The following is a 21520-nucleotide window of genomic DNA, read 5'->3' on the forward strand; positions in this document are numbered from 1 at the left end:
TAAAATTTTCAGGTGCTAGAGATTTCGGGAAAACTAGGCTAACTGTGTAGTTGTTCCATTTATAAGCACCTTATTACAGGTCGGTTACATAACCCTCTATGGGAGTGTGCTTTCAAGAAATAGTAATAAAGTGCCTAGCTATATAAAAACCGTAGGATTCCAAATTTTAAATTAAGCTAATTGCATTTACACATTAGGGCTAACAAAATCTAGACCCTGTCTACACAGATTCAATCTAATTACCTATATTGTATACTGTTCTAATAACCACATTAAAAAAAAAAAACTTACTCTTTACTGACTGAATAAGTAGGGTCCACTACTGTAGCTTAACAAATTTTATTGCTTTATTCATGTGGTGCTTTTGCAAGGCACTGTGGTATGGACTAGAAAACTTGGAATGACTTGTGAAGAAACCTTGGAATGACACATGAAGGATGATATGAAAAGTCATTCTGAGGCAGGATGCTTTACTGAATTGCTTTTAACCAGGGTATCAAACATCAGGAATGAGTTCAAGTTAAAATTCACAGGAGAATGGAAACATCTTAAGGTCAGTCACTTCACATGCCCATCCTGATACTTTGAATAATCTGGAAAATTGCTGTAAAGAGAAAGAGCAAGTATTAAAACATGCTTGGAATAAAACAGGCCTGGCAACTGACAAATATTAAGGTAGTTCAAGAATCCAAGAATACCCTTACAATTACTTGCAAATACTATGTAACTTCACAGTAATATGAACACAGGCCTACCGTAATAATACAATTTTTTTTATGCCTCAGCTTCCTTGAATTTTATGCCAAAATGTCTAGAGAGTTACCAAATAAGCAGTGATTTTTGGAAAGAAATTAAAGCACCAAAGCAAAAAGGTTTTTCTAGCATACAATTATTTTGGTTTAACCCTAAACATTAGGTGTACTTGACCTGTAACATATGCACATTTCCTCATTCTCACAAGGCTGAAATTCAATAATCTTTAGGTTACATAAATTGCTTGGCTCTTGGCCATTTATCAGGAAAGCTTCCAATTGGTATGTTTAGGAGACAGGCAAAATGAAATGTTTAAAAGAAACCTGAGTAACTTTAAAATGTCAGAACGTGTAAAACAGAAACAAGTATTTTCATATTAACAGCTTGCATATTAAGATGAAGAGAAGAAGGCATTCTGTAATCCATCTCCTTGGGCAAGAGTCTACTACTCTAACAGCAGTCTGCCCTGATAACTAATTTTTCCTACCATATGCCAAACATTTCTTTTATTAAACTAAAAACATTTGTCTCGCACGTTAAATTGCCAATCAGGTACAAGTTCCTCTACAATGAGTCAATTCTTTGCACTAGCTTTACTTTATAAAATATATCCAATTTTGACATAAAGACATTACATTTCAGAACATGTTAAATTAAGTTCGAACACCCGCATGTACATGATGTTCATAAGCTTCTCTTTCGCAAAGGTGGCAAAATATTCTAAATTCTCTTTCTGGGAGGTGTTTTTGTTTTTTGTTTTGGTCTAATGTTTGTCAACTCGATCATTACTAAGGACCTGACCTCCTTTTCTGCTCTCCTGTGAGCTCAAATCAAACGGGGAGAAGTTTCTAGAGCACCACCCTCTGTGCATATGTGGGACAAGTAATTGGGTTCAGATAAAACAGAATTATGCGGATCTCCCGGCAGGTAGATTGAGAACTATGCGGGCAGGATTTACCACTGATGGATCACCACGTCATCCCCAAACCGTCATCCAACACCTTACCCGATGGTCGCCCCCAAAACACTTACCAGAACCACAAACAACAAAAATGAAGAGAGCCAATAACCAGGGTCCTACAGACGCCTTCTCTTCGGGAGCATTTCTCTGCAAAAAGGAAAATCCACGGTCTCCAATGCAAAAAAACCACTCTAACCCCGGGCTCTCACCCTGCACCCCGAGCCAGGTCGCCGGGTCCCTGCACCTCACTGGTCTCCCCTGTGTTCCCGAGCCGCCCGGCTCCGGCACCCACCTCCCTGAGCTCCCAACGTAGCGTCCGGCTCGCGGCCTCGGGCCCTTGAGTCGCCCGGGTCTGGGGAAGAGAGCTCGGCGCGGCCCCGGGGCCCGGGCCTCATACGCGGCTGCAGAACCAAGAGGGGCGCCTGCTTTTCCCTTACCGAGGTCTTGGCGACGTTGCCGCGCTGGGTGATGTTCTTGCTGTGCTTCTCGTTGGCCATACGGATCCGCTGCTTGGCGACCATCTTCGCGGCGCAACCACCTGCCCCGGCCACCCCTGGGCCTCGCTCGCTCGCTTCTCCTCGGGCCGCTGCGACCGACGCTCCGCTCCCGATGCCCGCGCCGCCGGAGCGAGGAGGCTCTCAGGTGGGACGCTAGCTCCGGCCGCTGGGCCTGGGCGCGGCGGGCGCGGGGGCTGAGCCCTTAGCTGGGCGCGGGCCGCCGGCTGACTGACGACGCCGGACCGTCCGGCCGAGCGAGACGGGCGCGCGGGAGGAGGAGAGCAGGTCGCCAGGATATTCTCGCGTCGCCGCTGTGGCCTCCGCCGGGAGCGTGGAGTGAGAGAGGAAGGGAACGCAACGCTACACAACGCAACAACCGGACGGTGCAACCCGTCGCCTCGAACTACTTCGGGTTAGGCTGCCAACGTCAGCATTGGGCCGACTCCGCCCCGCGGAAGTGCACGCTCCGCCTGCTGAGGAAGAGGGAGAGGGCAGGCGAAGGCCGGCACTCCAGCCTTAGCCCCGCCCTTCGACGCTCCGTAAAGTGTTGCCCCAGAGCTGCGCGTGCGCGTTCGGGCTCCTTTTTCAAGGCTCTCTCCGATCGGAAGTGAATTGGCCCCGAGGCTGGCGGCCCCGGAAACACCAGTTTGCCGTCTCACGCCGGAGGAGACGTGTTGGGGCCGGGTTCGGCTCTCGTGAACTCTGACCCAAGCATATGAGTTTCTTTTTCCGGGACAAGATGGCGCCGTCCACGCCGCTCCTTACAGGTGAGTTCTGAACGAGCAAGGGATTATTTCTTTAGAGCAATAATTTTTGTGTCTCTAATCTTGGGCACCACCCGGGAAGCCTTGGAGTCTGATCCGCCTTTTCTTGTGGACTGCAGGAGAGCCGGAGGGCCTTTTGGAGATCTTGGTGTAGCGTGGCAGTCGGAAGTTAGGCTCTAGCCTCGGGACTCCAGCATTCCCCTTCCCTTTTGCTCGTCCATCATTCTTTCCTGACACTTCAAGTTCTACAAGAATAGAGGAAGGGGCATAAAAACGAAGAGTGCTAGTGGGATTTGTTACTCTGGGCCTGCAATACTGGTGTTACACCAGCGCTTACTTGGTGACAGGCCCTGTTGACAGGGTGAAGTCATTTAGCTAGCTCTTGTAATAAGAAAAAAACGTAAACGTATGACTCGGTCTACTAGAATAACCACGCACATTAAATACACCTGAATTTAAGTGATACCGAATCCTGCACTCCTTGCTTTAATGAAATTTGTGGGACAGAGTAGGGCGAGTGGAGCTGCGGTAGTGTAGGTTTTAAGGGGATGAGAGTGTGGTCTGGGGTGGTAGCATATAATGAACATTATAAAGATAAAGTAGCAACGTTAGAACATTACAGGATTCCTGAGGTTTCGAAGCTGAGGCAGAGTTTATAATGTTGGAGAAGATAATAAATTTAGTCTTAGACAATGTCGGCGATGACTCTGGATTAATGGCTGGAGTCTCATATATGAGCATCAAGTAAGGAGAGGGGAGTTGGGAGGGAAAAGAAGGCTATAAGTTACCAATAACTTAATAACATATTAAGGAAAAATAAGCCATTGAGAGAAAGGTTGTCTACTTTTGAGGAAAGGGGTTATTTCCCCCTGAGACTTGGGGGGAAAATAAGCTTTTGCACTTTTCACCATTCTACATTTTGAGATCTTTGTTATTAAGCACCCTGCTCATTCATATTCAATCTGGCTACCACAGTTCATTCACCACACATTTATCAAAAACTGACTAATTTGTTAGATAACATACCAGGTAGATACTGCTTAAAAAGTAACTAAATGAACTTATTTCTGTAGCTTCATAAAGGTAGCTTGTATGTTACTTATAACTTTGGAATACTAAATGCTTTTTTTGAACTTTAATTTAAAAACTGGTACATTTTAAAATTTGATCATTATTTTTTCCCTTTTAAAATCCTTTCAGTGACTGCTTGCAGGGTAAATTCCATCCTGTTTAGCGTAGCATATAGAACCCTTTATAATCCTTGAATAGCTCTTGTCATTCATTTCACTCCTTGCCATCCTATCCTATTTTGTTCTCCATCAATACTGAACTGCTAATAAAACCTTTGAACAGCCTGTTTCCTCAGTCTAACACTACTCTCTTCCTCTTGATTTGCCTGACGTCTTTTTATCTTTTAAATTTCATTTTAGACATCATTACTTTGTGAAGTCTTTCCTTACTCTTCCCAGATAGTCTTTCCCCAGCCTATTTTGGTACCTCATATATACTTGAGGTTTTGGGGGTTTTTTTTCCACTTATCACATAGGATAATTATCTAGTTGTTTAGATGCTTTTCTCCCTTGCTAGACTGTGAATTCCTTAATGGCAGGGGCAGAACCTTATTCATCCCTGTCTTCTCAGTACCAAGTACAATGCCTGGTAAACAATAGACACTAAGTGTTTTGTTTTGCTTTTGTTTTTATTTTATTTTTGGCTGTGTTGTGTCTTTGTTGCTGCACACGGGCTTTCCTCTGGATGCAGTGAGCAGGAGCTACCCTTCTTTGTGGTGCACAGGCTTCTCATTGCAGTGGCTTCTCTTGTTGCAGAGCACGGGCTCTAGCCACGCGGGCTTCAGTAGTTGTGGCACAGGGGCTCAGTAGTTGTGGCTTGCAGGCTCAGTAGTTGTGGCGCACAAGCTTAGTTGCTCTGCGGACCAGGGCTCGAACCCGTGTCTCCTGCATTGGCGGGCAGATTCTTAACAACTGCACCACCAGGGAAGCCTGACACTAAGTGTTTAATGGAAGAATAAATTATGAATGACAACCACTTTATTTGTAGTCAGATTAACCAAGAGTGACAGTTTTCTTACAGTGCTTAAGATCAAGGACTTCATAAGAGCTTAAGGGTTATCTAGTCCGTGTGCTCCAAATATTCTCATATTTATAGCAGCTCAGAGAAATTCACATTGCAAATTGGCAGAGTCAGGATTATATTCAGTCATTCAACTCCATGGCTGATTTTTCTTTCACTAGAACACACTGATTAATCTTTTAAACATTCTTAGTATAGGTATTTCAGTCAATAATAGATTCTTTTACTTCCAAAACTTTTTTTTAAATATAGACTTATGGGACTTTGAAGTTGTGAATAATTTAAAGATTATCCAGCAAATTTTATTTGTTATCACTTTTAATTGGAAATGACAAAAAGCTAAAGCAGGTAAAAAGGGTATTTTTTAAAAATTAGTTTTTTATTTTTGGCTGCGTTGGGTCTTCGTTGCTGCGTGTGGACTTATCAAGTTGTGCCAGCAGGGCTTACTCTTTCTTGCAGTGCGCGGGCTTCTCATTGCAGTGGCTTCTGTTGTTGCAGAGCCTGGGCTCTAGGCGCGTGGGCTTCAATAGTTGTTGCACACAGGCTCAGTAGTTGTGGTTTGTAGGCTCTAGAGCACAGGCTCAGTAGTTGTGGCTCACGGGATTAGGTGCTTCGTGGCATGTGGGATCTTCCCAGACCAGGGCTTTGAATCCGTGTCCCCTGCATTGGCAGGTGGATTCTTAACCATTGCACCACCAGAGAAGCCCCGAAAAGGGGATTTTTTTTTTTTTTTTTAAGAAAAAGCTCATGTAACCTTAAAGGTTCTACTGTTACATCCAGGTAGTCACATGACTCCAAAAATCTGTTTTTCTTCCTCCTTCAGCTCTTGCTTTCTTTCCGATTAAACTTATTGTCAGGCTGATGTTCTAATCGGGAGCTCCAGGTTTACAGTCAACCAGCTCAACAGCCCCAGAGGAAGGTGCACATGTGTGCCAGTTTCAAGGCTGGCTGTCTTTGGCTTGGCTCATGCTCATCTTTGAATCAGTCAATTTTTAATCAGATCACCAGGACCAAATTATATTCTCACCCCTGGATATTTCCCAAAGGAAAACTAAAGTCTCCTAAAAGGGGGGCCTGGCTGCTAGGCATGTAAAACAATAGCCCTTACATGAAGCCCATGTTGTCCAATCAGCTTGCCTAGTTGAAGCCATTGAGATAATCAGGACTGAGTCATTTTCTTAAATTGATACATACTTCAGGGGATGTAAGCATTGGAAAAAGTATCATACTATACTTTTTGCCATATACTATACTATATGCCATATCCCTGGCATAGGACCCTTGTTTGTTGAAGTCCAGTAGTTTTCTCATATTAACTCAGGCCTAGAGCAATAAATAGTATGTGAGTATCTAGAAAGGCTAGTAAGTTTTTAAAAGATACTATGTAGGGACAGTATTTAATGTAATTGTTGTTTTTAAACAGTTATTCTGTGTGAAACTCTGGCATTTATTTGTTGCTTTAATGAAAAGAACTGTTAGCATTCCAGATTTTTCTTTCCAGTAGAACATATTGCTGATGTTCTACTGGAACATTTATTTATTTTGATATAAACATATATAACATAATGTTTGATATAAACATATCAAACATAATTTATTTTGATATAAATTAAGACTTGAAAGAAGTTGCAGAGAGAATAAAGAAAGTTCCTGCATATCCTTCATCTAGCTTTCTCCAATGGTAATATCTTATAGTATATTAGCCAAACCAGGAAATTGACACTGGTACAGTCGTATTTACTAAACTGCTCTCCTTATTTGGATTTTACTAGTTTGTGCATGTCTATATTTTATCACGTGTAGCTTCATGTAGCCACCACTATTAGAATATAGAACTGCTCTATCACCACAAAGATGTACCCGTTTATCATTGGACCCTCCTTCCAACTCTAACCATTGGCAACCACTGATCTGTCCTGTATCATAATTTTGTCATTTCATGAGTGTTATATATCCTGGTGAAAAGCCAACCATTTTTTTTTAGTAAGTTTTTATAGCATGGCCAAACATAATGATTTGTGATAAATATTGAATAGCAACCTTAATATAATACAAAATTATTGAGACTACCTAGTGAAATTATCTTGATTATTATTCAAGGGACAATTGAAATGTACTTCTAAATTTCAAACAACAACAGTTTGCCTTTTTTTCTCCATCTCTGTGCAAAATAAAAATGTATTTTCCTTAAAAAAAAAAAGAGTTTTATAAATGGAATCATAGACTATGTAACCTTTTAATTTTTGTTTTCAAAGTGTTCTTTATTTAGAATGTGAACATATGCATGTTGAAAAGCAGTTGATTAATTTGACTCAAGATTTTGCTTCCCCAGAAACATACTAAAACCAGTAATTGAAAGCCACATGAGACTGAATGCTACTTGAGCAAGAAAGACATGGCACTTTTCACACTGACATTTCTGTCGGTGTTGCCTTCTGAGATTTTGGGTTAATAATCTGCATTATTAAGTTAAGTGGGAGTTTTGCTCCCCCACTCCTGTCTTAGTCCATTCTGGCTCTGGTAACAAAAATATCATAGACTGGGTGGTAAACAACAGAAATTTATTTCTTACAGTTCCAGAGGCTGGCAATCCAAGATCAGGGCACTGGCAGATTCAGTGTCTGGTGATCGATCACCTGCTTCCTGGCTCATAGACAGCCATTCTGCACTGTGTCCTCACATGGTGGAAGAGACAAGGGACCTCTTTGGGGCCTCTTTCATGAGGGCACTAATCCCATTCATAAGGGTTCTTCCTTCATGATCTAATTACCTCCCCAAAGCCATTCCAAATACCATTAGGGATTAAGTTTCAACATATGAATTTGGGGTAGGGGTACATAAACATTCAGTCTTAGCAACTCTTTGGGGATCTTCTACATGTCTTAGTTTGGGATGTAAGTATGAAATAGAAATTTTGGAAAAGGAAAACCATGTACCCGTACTAGTTGCCCTGAATATCCTGAAAGTTCCCACTGCTGTGGCCAGAAGGCTACCTTCATGGGTTCTGAGGTACAGCTGCCACTTTAATATAACGTACGAAAACTTAGAATTTTCACCAAGTAAACATTGTGGTCGGTAATAACAGCAAAGTCAACAAATACAGAGGACCAAGGTCACTAGGTACAAATGTCATAAGAACACAAGAAGCTGAGATGAGCTAGGGAAAGCTTTCTTTCTTTTTTGCCAATCACTTCAGGCATGTGTCAAGGAAATAGAGCATGGTTTGATTGCATTATCATATGGACATTTTAAGAGTATTGCAGCTTCATTGGGTATACACTGATAATGTACAGTTTTGTTTTCCTAGATAAGTATGAGAATTTTGAAAGAGCGATTAGTGAGTTAAATTGTCACTGAAGCTTGTGGGAGGGACCTCATTAGGCTGCAGAATTTTATGCAACCTAGCGATAACATGTAATCTGACAACTACAAACCCCCTAGTTTGGGAAATTCACTTTTTATTAATCCCTCAAATAAATGTTTATTAAAACCTTAACTGTAGTATTAAGAAAAGAATGGCTTGTTTTCTTCTAAATCATAATGTATCATACATTATATTGCAGCAGACGATTGATTTGGTGACAAGAAACAACACAGCTTTGCCTGTGTAGTAAGAGAATTTTGATGCAATAGTTGATTTTATCCAGAACGCCAAGAAGCAGTTGAGAATTTCTGATGCTAAAGGATTAAACTTCATAGTTTTCAAGTCTTCTAGGAAAACATTTCCTGGCACAAAATGTTTACTAAATGTATTAGAGATTTTTGGAATAGATATCGTCAGTGTTTCATTCAAGGTGTAGCAGTAGGCTGAGCTCCTTTTGAAATCATCCTTTTGAGTGTAGTGATGGACTCATTTTTTAAGATCCCTAATGCCTAGCACATGGAGCTGTGCAGGGGCCAGGTACAGAGCCTTGTAGGCAGTAGTGTGAGGAGTTTAGATTTTGATATATGTAGAACACTTTGCTAGACTCCATTCTATTCAAGGGCAAACTACCCACAGCAGTTTGGCAGCTCAGTTTAGTATATGAGGAAACATGGTATCCAGTTGTATACTTGTGGATATCTGACCAGAAACTCATTATTCAATTACGTGTTTACTCCCTTATTTTTCATCATTTCCACTAGAATGGAAGCTCCTTGAGTACATAGATTTTTATCTTGTTTGTCAGTGGTTCTTTTACTTTCATTCTAACTTAAAAACAAAAAAAATATTTATTTATTCATTCATTCATTTTGGCTGTGCCAGGTCTTAGTTGCGGCATGCGGGATCTTAGTTGTGGCGTGCGAACTCAGTTGTGGCATGCATGCGGGATCTTGTTCCCTGACCAGGGATTGAACCCAGGCCCCTTGCATTGGGAGTGTGGAGTCTTACCCACTGGACCACCAGGGAATTCCCTCAGTCTAACTTTAAATTATTTACTTTGGGAAGATAGATTATATTACTTTCAATATCTGAAGATTGAGCTAGTTAATTTACAGGTAGAAAATTGATGTTATGAGAACTGTCCCTTGAGAAGGGAAAGGAAATAGGGATCAGAGTTGGAGCCAAGAGTGGCCCCTAGCTACCAGCTTTGCTGCTGAAGAGTGGGAGATTTGTGAATAGCTGGCAGAAAAGGAAGTGAAATTGTAGCCATGGACTTCAGTAAAACTTTTTCCTTTCTTCAGCTCTTATACTGTTGCTGCTAGCAGGAGTTCTAGCTGATAAAATAGTTACTCATCACCAAGTCCTGTCAGTTTTCTCTCTTGAATATTGAACACTTATTCTCCGCTTTCCATTTCCACTGCCCTACCCTAGTCCAAGTTTTGTATTGTTTTGTTTTTTTGTGGCCGTGTTGCTTGGCTTGAAGGATCTTAGTTCCCTCCACCAGGGATGGATCCCGGGCCCCTGGCAGTGGAAGCTTGGAGTCCTAACCACTGGACCACCAGGGAGTTCCCGAAGTTTCTATTATCTCTTCTGTGGGACTACTGCAGACCATCTTGAGTAGTTTCTTCACATCTTACTGCCTTCTGGTTCACTGTCTACACTGTACCAAGTTGAGCTTTTCAAATTGCAAATGTTTCCCAACATTCTTAGGCTGCAGTCCAACGTTGCCTAACTTAAGCCACAGGATCCTGCTTGGTCTGAGCCCTGTTTTCTTCTCCAGATCCACCTCCTTCCAGCCACGCAGGCCTCCTTTCCATTCCTGTGACACTGTCATCTCTCTTGTCACGGAGTTTCTGCGACTGTTAACTGTTCTCCTTGCTTGTTAACTGCTATTCATCTTTCAGATCTCAGCACACAAATCACTTACTCAAGGATGCTTTCCCTAATCTTCCATTTTTAGATTAAAACTCCATATTATTCACTCTAGTAGCCTCATATCTTTCCTTTGTAGCACTAAATGCAGTTATAGATTGCCATATATTTGACTAATTACCTGATTAGTGAGGTCAGAGACAGGCTGATTTTCCTCCCTGTTGTATCTGCAGTACTCAACATAAGGTTTTGGTGGTAGTTTTTTTTTCCTCCAGTAAGCATTTGCTGAATGAATGAATCATTTTAATTGGTTCAGCTTTAGAACCTTCTAATTCAGCCATTTTAAAAAAAGTATAATCTAGTTCTGTAGATGTTTCTGCTTATTTAATCTTGAACTTTGTTCCCACTTAATTTTTTAGAATATTACTATCATTGGGAGCTTAGTAAATGAATGTATCTCATCCTGCTTGTTCTCTTAGCTTGAGAAATTGTAAATATATTAATAATGTCATATTTTTTAAGAACTTTGAATGAATTTATACTATATTTTTATGTTATTATTTTACATAAAGCACACAGTATTTTAAAGTTTATATTTTGCTGATTGGGGCAGATTCAGAGGTGGCGATGCATCTAAGGTTCCACAGTCAGATAGGAACTGAGGTCTACCTTTGAGTTCATGTCCTTTCTACTATAGTACAACTGCCTTTCACTGGTGACAGTTACAATTTTGAGTTTTTAATTATAAAAGTTACTTGAGAGAATAAGCTGATACAAAGATTTAACTTAGACTCAGCTCCTAATTCTGTTTCCAGCATCCATACATTTTGAAAATGAGATTAGAAAATAATGTGAAAACATAATACTAAGATCACTTTTCCATTTGAATAAAGGAATATAAGTATGAATGCTGTATCTCAATGCAAATGCATAGATTTCTTGTAAGATAGATAAAAGTGGATTTATCGAAGTAGTCTCCTTAGAGACTAAATGAATATGCTCTATAGGAAAAGAAGTAAGAGGGATATTACCTGTCTTAGTCAGTTCAGGCTGCTATAACAAAGTACCACATACTGGGTAGCTTATAAACAACAGAAATTTATTTCTTACAGTTCTAGAGGCTGGAAGTCTGAGACCAGGGTGCCAGCATGGTCAGGTCTGGTGAGGACCCTCTTGTTTGTTGACTGCCAACTTACTGTATCCTCTGTTTTTCTTGTAAAGGTACTAATCCCATTCATGAGGACTCCACCTTTGTGATCTAATAACCCCCCAAAAGGCTCCACCTTCCAATCCCATCACATTGGGATTAGGGTTTCAATGTGAGGATTTTTGTGGAGACACATTCAGTCCATTGCATTACCTATTTATTTCTCAGCGGTTATATGATTTTATGCAAAAGAAGAAGAAAAGTGTACCCTTTTAATGCTGATGTTTGATAGTTCTATGAAATGTTTAATGATTTCATTAGTATTTTGACTGAAAGCTTTTTTTTTTTAAACATTTGTGATAACTGAGTATTTATTAACAAAGTAATGGTGGTTCTTTCCCTTTTTTTTTCTTTAGTCCAAGGGTCAGAAGGACTATACATGGTGAATGGACCACCACATTTTACGGAAAGCACAGTGTTTCCAAGGTATGGTTTATTTTGTCGAGTAATGTTACAGAGAACTATACACTGCATTCTAAAGTATTTTTGTTGTTATATTCTGAACAAAAAAGAAAAAGAACAGATAAGCTAGTTTCTTGGGACATATTATATATTAACAGAAGATGGAAAGAATGAAAGCATGCATATTCTCTATCAAGAAAAATGATCTTTAGATTTGAAAATAATAGCTTAAGCATGTTTAAAAGAAAAGGTGTAGGCAATAGTGTAATTCAGTTCATGCCTCTAGCTTAGAAGAATTTTATCTTAGGGACTGAGGAAAAACCTGCAAATGTGATAGCCAAACCACTGCCTATAATCTTCAATAAATTATAGAATGAGAAAGGTATAAGAAATGAAGAAATATACAAAAAATATATACATATAAATATATAGCTAGATAAATAGAGAGACATTTTTCCCAAAAAGAAATAATGGAAAGGTAAACCAAAAACTAACAAAAGTGATTATCTATAGGAGGAGAGAGAATTGCAAGATCCAGGGGACATGTCTCTAAATGAACTTTGGTATATATAGTTTCGACTTTGGACCACGTAATTGTTTTAAATTAAAAAAAATATTTAAATGGAAAACAGGAACAAGTGAACCTAGCTTTATATTAAGTTGGTGACAACCATATGATGATGTACAATATTCTTAAATGCATTCAATAGTTTTATTATTAATAGAAAATTGATGTCCTTTTAAATCTATTGTAGGGTAAAACAAATAAATAATTAATGTCATTAGGAACCAAAGTTTCAGCATAAGAGTGAAATGGGGAGATAGACTTGCATGTATCAATATGAATTCATGAAAATGAATTCATTTGTATTTGTATTTCGTAGTTCTGTCCACTCTAAAGGTCTAGAGCCAGTGATAGCAGTAAGTACCTCACAGATTATGATTTCTAAATGCCATTCTTCACTAAAAGGAACCACTTCCTTGGAGGAGTGGTCAATTCCAGGTATAGGACAAAAAATGTATGAGTTGAGCCATACATATCTTGTGCCAGAAAGCGAGGAAGTTATAAAAGGCTAATGGGGTTTTGCTGAACTGTCACAGGAGTCAACCTGAAGGGGTTTATACCAACCTTAGATGGGATAATTTGAGCATTAAGAAGAATAATGACTGTAAGAATTAAGACATGTTAAGTATATAAGTAGTCTGTAAAAAAATCCTCCTCCCTCCAAATCGTATTGGTCAGCATTAGAAATTGATGGGATCCTTGTTCATTACTTTGAAAATTGATAAAGAAAGAAAAAAATCAAACATTTATGTTGCCTTTCCTGTACAAACTATTTTTCAGTAACCAAATTGTTGATGAGGAAAACTTCTTTATAGAACAGTAATAAATTTAAAAAGAATGATGGGGTTAGATAATCACCATTTCATTATCCTAAAGAAGTCATGTATCAGTGGTTCTCAGACTTTTGCATGCATCACAATCATCTGAAGAGCTTGTTAAAACACAGGATACTGTTCCCTCTTCAGATTTTCTGATTCATTAGATCTGGGGCAGGGGCCCAAGAATTAGAATTTTAAACAAGTTCCTAGGTAATGCTGACACTGCAAGTCTAGGGACCACACTTTGAGAACGACTGATCTACGCAAATGATCATTAAAAGATGCTGTTAGATGAACTGTTGATAGGGAACTTTACAATCAGGCTGGCATCATCTGACTCTGTTGACCATTTTTTTTACTAGACTCAGTTCTCTAGAACCTTGTTACAGGAAATATGGGCCCAAGATCAACCATACTGGCATCACCTTGAGCCAGTGCAGAAATCAAACATCAGAACATCTCAGGCCCTACACAGCTTACTGAATCAAAATCTGTATTTTAACCAGCTCCTCAGTGATTTGTATGCACATTAATATTTGAAAAGCACCACTTTGGAAAATAAGAGTCTGTGTTAAAGCTTTTGTGCTGCACTTCATTGGGGTGTGCAATCCCAAGGCAGCAGGATTGAGGGGGAAAGGGAAATGAGACAAGGAAGAAGTGAAAGCAAGTATAGAGTGAGGTGCACTGAACTACTGACCACAGATTCACAAAATCCATCCAAGTTGCTTGGTTATGCAGAATTTCTCCAGAGAGGTTGTATAGAACCTCTGTGCCTTAGAACAATCTGTTTTGAAGAGGATGGATACGAAATTGGTCTGCAGCCAGAATCTTCTTTTGATCTGTTTGGGTTGAATCTGAGTGCCCGTGCTTCTCTTCCTGCTACTGCAATAGGCATAATGGAAGCCATGCTGAAATGGGGCCTTCATTCTTGGAGAGTCTGAGACAACCAGTGGTGTTAGGAGATGAGGTGGCCAGGTCTCTTCGTTGAATAGCTGGTGCCTGGGAGCAGGAAGGATTAGGTGAGTCTGAGGAGGCGCATAATGAGTCCAGTACAATCTCAGCATCACTAAGAGCAGAACAAGGAGACATTATGTGTCTCCTGGTAAGTTGGAATAGGAACTATGCAGTACTTACCTTCTGTGAAGATTTTTAAAAATCTGCTTCTAATCAAGCTTTTAGATGAATTGTCCTTAAATTTGGCTGCACATTAGAATGACTTGGGGAGCTTTCAAAAAACCAGATATCCAAATACTGCCTATTAAATGATAGTAAGGAATTATTGTTAATTTCATGAGTTAAAGTGGCATGGTGGTGGTTCTGTTTTTTAAAAATGCCCTCATCAGTTAGAGATGCACACTGAAGTATAGAGTAAAATGATATGACATCTGGTTTTGCTTTAAAATATTCTGGCATTAAATATGAAAGTAGGGAGTAGATTAAAGAAAATTGACCATGAGTTAATAATTATTTAAGCTTGGTGATAAGTGTGTAGGGGGGTTATCATACTTTTGCTCTATTTTTGTGTATATTTGAAATTTTTCATTTAAAAGATTGTTCCAGAAGGAAATAGACAAAATTTTCCAATTGCCAAAATTAAGAAAAGAATTGAAGTCTGGATACTATAGTCCAGGAAGCTTGCCTTCATTCTTAAACATAATTCTAGAATGAGTTATTAAAAAGACAATTTATAATCATTAAAATAAGGAGGTAATTATTGGAGTCAAAATGAGCTTGCTAAGAATAAATTGTTTCACATTTATCTCATTTCCTTTCTGAGTAGAATTTCCGGACACATCAGAATAGAACTATAAACATGATTTTAGCAAAGTATGTGAGAAATGAGAAAGTCTTTTGGTTGAATGATGTTAGTAACAGAGTTGTCGTTGGTTAAGAGCTGTGAAGTCAGCTGACTAATGAGTTGATTTAGTTTGAGGGAAGGACTATTGGTGAGCCACAGGAGCTTGTTCAAAGGTCATCCAATATTCTCATAATTAATTTAGATGATAGCTTAGAATGATGTTTTATAATTTATATTTTACTTAAATCTGTGAGGAATGACTAATGCTTTTAAAAGGGAAAATGAAGATATAAGTAGATATCAGTAGGCTGGAATAATAGACCAAAAGTTGGGTAGGATTTAAAAAGAATAATTGTAAAATTCTGCCTTAAGGTTCAGAAATGAGTTGCACAAGTATAGAATGGAGGACATCTTGGTCATAGCTATTAATGTAAGGGAGTGAGAAAAAAAAATGTTTTAGTAACTATACACTGAGGATAAGCTACCATTATTGTATGATTGCAGAAACACAAATGTCATCTTCAGATGAATTAATGCAAAGACAGTGTCCAGGGCTTCCCTGGTGGCGCAGTGGTTAAGAATCCACCTGCCAATGCAGGGGACACGGGTTCGAACCCTGGTCCAGGAAGATCCCACATGCCACGGAGCAACTAGAGCCTGCAAGCCACAACTACTGAAGCCCGTGTGCCTAGAGCCCGTGCTCCACAGTAAGAGAAGCCACTGCCATGAGAAGCCCGCACACCGCAACCAAGAGTAGCCCCTACTTGTGGCAACTAGAGAAAGCCCACACACATCAACGAACGAACACCCAACGCAGCCAAAAATAAAAAATAAATAAAATAAATTTATTTAAAACAACAACAACAGAAACAAAGACATTGTCCAGTTTAGAAGGGGTGTAGTGGTCAGTTCTCTGTGTGTCGTTATTTGACAATTCAAATATTTGTTAGCCACAAAGTTCTGATCTAATGTTGTGACTACACATATGGCCGTGTACTGTACACACATGCACACATTTCTGTTTGGGTCTTCATTATCACTGGGAGGTGTACTCACAGTAACCATCTCCAGTTGAGAGATAACAGTACTTAAAGTTTTGATCGTTTGATAGAAGGTTGCCAAGAAGTTCAAGTTCCACAGGTTAGTTTTTGTACACAATCCTGCATCCATATTTTTTTAATGTGAAGATCCTCTTATCGTTGTTATACTTTCTGTCTCTGCACATGAGAAATTAATGGAAGGTCTTTGTCCTTGAAATCCAGGGTCACTTCTTGGCCACTTGAGGATATTTTATCCACCATTGTTTTGTTATGCAGGTAGTTTGGGAAATTCTTCACAAAACCTCTGTGTTGAAATCCTTCAGCTCTCTCAAGATAAGGGCTGACAGCTGGTAGCTTCCACATACACCTACGTTTTTGGGTTTTCATACCAACTAGTTATTTACCCAAAAGGGCTCTATTTCTTACTTAACATTGGTCTGTTGGTATAAAATCAATTTCCAGCTTTACAGTGGTAGTTGGCACTGCATTTTAAGCAAGAAAGTATTTTTGGTAGACTAAAGCATTTGGGAATTATTTTCTAAAATTTATGTAAGTTCTTAGTCATTAAATTTGTGGTAAGATTGTGGATGTTTAATCAGATTTTTTAAAAAAGTATTAATGCTTATTAATTTAAGCTTTTTGTCTTGTTATTTTTAGAGAATCTGGGAAAAATTGCAAAACCTGTACCTTTAGTAATGATGGGACCTTGTTTGCCTGGGGCAACGGAGAAAAGTTAGTGTTCATTTATATAACATTTTATGTGTGTGTTGTGAATATAAAACAGTTGTTTTATGTGAATAACATGTATTTAGATGTCATTTATAAAGTTCATCTTTTAATGTGTTGGTGTTGTTAGGTATTATCTCCAATATAACATCCACAGAACATCTACAAAGTTGTTAGTTTCTATTTATGTGCCAGGACTTCTTTGAGTTCTCTAGTTACTTAGAATTAAAAAGTAACATATGGGGCTTCCCTGGTGGCGCAGTGGTTGAGAGTCCGCCTGCCAATGCAGGGGACACGGGTTTGTGCCCCTGTCCGGGAAGATCCCACATGCCGCGGAGCGGCTGGGCCAGTGAGCCATGGCCGATGAGCCTGCGCGTCCGGAGCCTGTGCTCCGCAACGGGAGAGGCCACAACAGTGAGAGGCCCGCGTACAGCAATAAATAAATAAATAAATAAAAGTAACATATGAAAAAGGGCAATTAATTTAATGCAGAAGAAGCTGAGAGGTTGTTTTAAATAGTGCTCTAAGTGATTGGTTAGGGTTTCTTAAGTTCTGCACTAACATTTAGAGAATAACTCTCTTTGCTTGTTTATGGTAGATACCTTATATCTTTGCTGTTAACTTATTAACAACTGTCTATATTTATTACTGTTAGTTTTATTGTGTATAACAGCATGTCATCTAAATATAAGTTATTCAAAAGTATAGTATAGTATAGTATGGTATAGTCTGTATTACATAAAATAATCAGATTACAAAATTGGTCTTGCAAAAAAAAAAGTATTTTGGTTCAGTGTTCATAATTTTACTTAGAAAACCAATTCTTTTCAATTTTCCATAGTCACTGTATTTCAGTTCACAGCAGGAAAATGCCTGAATATTTGTTGCTTGGTTTAAAGTTATTTTTGTTGTTTTTAGCCAGATATAATATCTTAGGTTTTTTAAAGGGGAAAAATGATTGCATCCTTTTGAAAAGTATATTTTAAATGTTTCTTACACAGTGGTACTATATTCTGAGGTCTTTCAGCTCTCAGGTCAGATTGGATTAACACATGATTTTTAAAAATGCTAAAATGATTGCATTGAATTAGTTGATTCATTTCTATGACTATAAGTAGCTGGCAGAATTAGCTTTTATAATTAAAAATGTTCATCAGTATTTTTTTTTAAGTTATTGAATCCAACCAACAAACTACTACTCTCAAATTATTAAGAATATAATTATATTGGGTCTTATTCATAGTGTTAACAGACAGTCTTACTCTCAGCCTCAAACAAAGGACGTACTCTCAACTTTTATTTCTTTAGGTGTAACCTATTGTGGGTATTTGGTTTTTTAATTTTCAATCCATATTTTATTATTTTTCTAATATTTATATATATTTTTATTTTTATTTGGTTGCACTGAGTCTTAGTTGTGGCATGGGAACTCTTAGTTACGGCATGCATGTGGGATCTAGTTCCCCGACCAGGGATCGAACCCAGGCCCCCTGCATTGAGAGTGCAGTCTTAACCACTGTGCCAGGGAAGTCCCTAAATCCATATTTTAGTTTACACCATTTGAGTAATGAGTTGATAGAAATTTACTATCTGATGGGACATACCATACATCTTTTCATTGCCTATTATCTTTTTGAGGTATCCCTTATTCTACTAGCCTACAGTTTATTGAGTAAGTCTATTTTCACTTTGGCAATTATTATTAATTTTTTATATGTCATATCTCCACTTTGTTTTCTGTTGGATTCAACTCAATCCTCTTAATATGTCCCCACATGTTGTGTCCATCTTTTTAATAGATTTTTTTATACCTGGTTCTAGCATTTATTTCCTTAAGTTGCTGCAGCCACAACAATACATATTGTTCCTGGGGCAAGAGAAACAGATATAGTGTATTGATTGTGGTCTTTGCTGGGTTCACGGTTAACTAAGTCAGAAGCTATAACTGATTTTTCCTTAAATGTGTGCTTATTTAAATTAAAATAAACACCCTTCATTAAACTAAGAATAACTTTAAAGTTTATTAACAACAACAAAAAAGAAGCTTCATGTAATTCTAAAATATGTAATTTACAGTAAGTTGTAAAGAATCTACAGTCATCAGTGTGTGTGTTCGTGTGTATGTTTCTGTGTTTAAATAATGTATGGTAATTGTTTATTCTTACCAGTTGCCACTTATCCTAACCCAGTGTCCTCAAACTTGAGTTGAACAAAGTAACTTTAAGGAATTTCTGCAGTGAGATGGAGTATCTTTTTTTTTTTTCTTTCTTTCTTCTTTCACCACAAGGACTACGTAAGAGCAAATCAGGCCAAACAGGTTTCAGAGCATTGCTCTGGCATTTATTGGTAGGATGCTCTTGGGCAAATCATCAGATCATTTCATTTTTCTAACCTTCAGTTTTACCATTTGTAAAATGGAGATGATAATACCTGTTTTATGAGATTGTTGTGAGGATTAAATGAGAAAATGTACATAAAGTGGTTAAACCAGAACATGGTTCATAGAAAGTGTCCCCAAAAGTGGAAACTGCTTTTTTTTTTTTTACAATTATTGTCTTTTTTGTCATTGTACCACAATAATTCTTACAGTAATATCTTTCGTAGACTGCTTCTGAGATTTTTATAGACATCAAAAGTATCCTTGCTGATTTCCCTAGCTGCTGCAGTTTCCATTTACTCAAATATATATACTTTTCATTTTCTCTTGGATTTGAAATTCGTCAGCTTATCTGTAGATTTGTTCTGTGTTCACTTAAAGGCCTGTTTTTTCCTTTTTGGTTGAAGGTGGTATCTATTGTATCTTTCTGCAAATTCTATATTACTTCCCAACACCAGCCTTAAATAAGGGCCTTTTGGTAAAATGTACACTTTTTTACATTAAAGTGTTTATTGGATATTTTCTAGAACTGACTGAAAATTGATTTTTATGAGGAATGAACACTTTAGAGTGATCTGTACTTAAAAAGAAGTATGAATGTTTTGGATAGTGCTGGCTATTGTGAAACAGTATTTCATTGCTGAAGTAATTTCTTTTGAAACCAGAATAAATGTTATCAATGTCACTAACAAGGGACAACTGCACTCCTTCGACCTTCCAAAGGCAGTTTGCCTTGAGTTCTCGCCAAAAAACACTGTCCTGGCAACATGGCAGCCTTACACTAGTAAGTATTTTCCAATTGTAAAAATATTCTGACAGGACCAACTCAACTCAGTGGGGGAAAAAAAGGAGAAAGTTTATAACCTTATAGGAAAGTAATTAATATTTATGATAGTAAATAGTGTTTGAGAATATTTTTAATTGACAGTGAATCTTGTATTCCCCAAATAGAATGTACTTTAAGTAATTTCAAGGCATAGTAAGTTAGTGAGAAGATCCATCATGAGATAGAGGAAAAGAAAAAAGCTCAAGGGAAAATTTATAAAGTAAATAACCAATGGATAGAGAAGATCGCAAAAATTAAGAAGAATAATGACCTTTAAAATAAAAAACGTTTTATATAATTATAAATGAAAGAGGAAGTATAGTAGACACAACACCTAAGAAATGTGTATGGTATGACAAAGAGTAGGAAATGATGTGTCATTTTCTCAAGGCATTTAAAGATCTAATATACATTATATGAACATTTTACTGGCCTGGCCAACAGTTCATTTGGGTTTTTCCATAACATCTTACAGAAAAATCCAAACGAACTTTTTAGCCAACCCAATATATAGCTGTGCTTCATAGATCAGTGATAAAATATTGGGTCCCGGTATAGGGCTTATTTTAAGAAGCATTTTGTTATAATGTGGATATTGTTGAATAAATATATGATAGTAGTTCATTGTTGGGTTATGAACTTCCTGAGTTCGTTCTTCCAAGAGGCATGGACTCTATTTTACAAGTAAGTAAAAGGGAAATTGAGAATCAGTTGAGGACTGTGAGTGGTTTTATATAACATTTTTTCATGTGTGTGACTTACAGACACAGCTTTTGTGATAAGACAGTTTAATCTGTTTAACAGCAAACTATGTCACACTTAATCTCTTAAGTATTCTTAGAAACTGTAGTAATTAACTCATTTCAGAAATACAAAATTCTGCTCAGACAGCCGTCATATGGTCATAGCTTTAGGAATGGATGATTAAATCTATAATTAAAGCTAGAGGGGAAAGTTGATTTAAAGCAACTCTTACCCGATCTTTATAATCTTGTTCAAATTTTTCTAAGAATGAAATCTTTTTATTAGTGTTAGGAGACAATTACTGCAAAAATTTTTGTTTTTATGGCAACTTCTAAAGATGATACAGCTGGGATACCTAACCTACAACTTTATGATGTGAAAACTGGGACGTGTTTGAAGTCTTTCATCCAGAAAAAAATGCAAAATTGGTAAATAAATGCTTTAAAATACTAATTATTTTTAAATATTTTAAATATCTTTATTGTATGTTATTTGTTTCTCTGGTATTGATTTAGAAAATAACTTCTCAGATCAAAATCTAGATCTTTAAGGATTTTGTAGGTGAGAATGTAATAGAGTAAAAACTTGATCTTTTATTTAGTATTTGAATCAAAAGGAATAATATTTTTCTATTATACATGCTGATTAAAACTATTAGTAACTGACTTGACATCATATTTATAAGTATTTTTCCTTAAATAGTAAACAATATCGT

At 37.8% G+C, this 21520-nt stretch overlaps 1 protein-coding gene across 2 annotated transcripts in view; it reads left to right on the forward strand.

Annotated features, from left to right (window-relative positions):
• Positions 1 to 2926: 2926 nt before the first annotated feature.
• The window catches only part of EIF2A (eukaryotic translation initiation factor 2A), a 37775-nt gene continuing 19181 nt past the window's right edge, over positions 2927 to 21520 (forward strand). Inside the window, exons 1-5 of one of the 2 annotated variants that reach the window (XM_007458381.1) lie at positions 2927 to 2978; positions 11866 to 11935; positions 16790 to 16864; positions 19901 to 20016; positions 21131 to 21233. In XM_007458381.1, coding sequence (XP_007458443.1) covers positions 2927 to 2978; positions 11866 to 11935; positions 16790 to 16864; positions 19901 to 20016; positions 21131 to 21233 — 416 coding nt within the window. Of the gene's footprint in view, positions 2979 to 11865; positions 11936 to 16789; positions 16865 to 19900; positions 20020 to 21130; positions 21234 to 21520 lie in introns of both variants that reach the window. The other variant, XM_007458382.1, reaches the window with a different exon arrangement.

This window comes from Lipotes vexillifer, unplaced genomic scaffold (genome assembly GCF_000442215.2).
Source record: "Lipotes vexillifer unplaced genomic scaffold, Lipotes_vexillifer_v1.1 scaffold808, whole genome shotgun sequence".
Classification (NCBI taxonomy): Eukaryota; Metazoa; Chordata; class Mammalia; order Artiodactyla; family Lipotidae; genus Lipotes; species Lipotes vexillifer.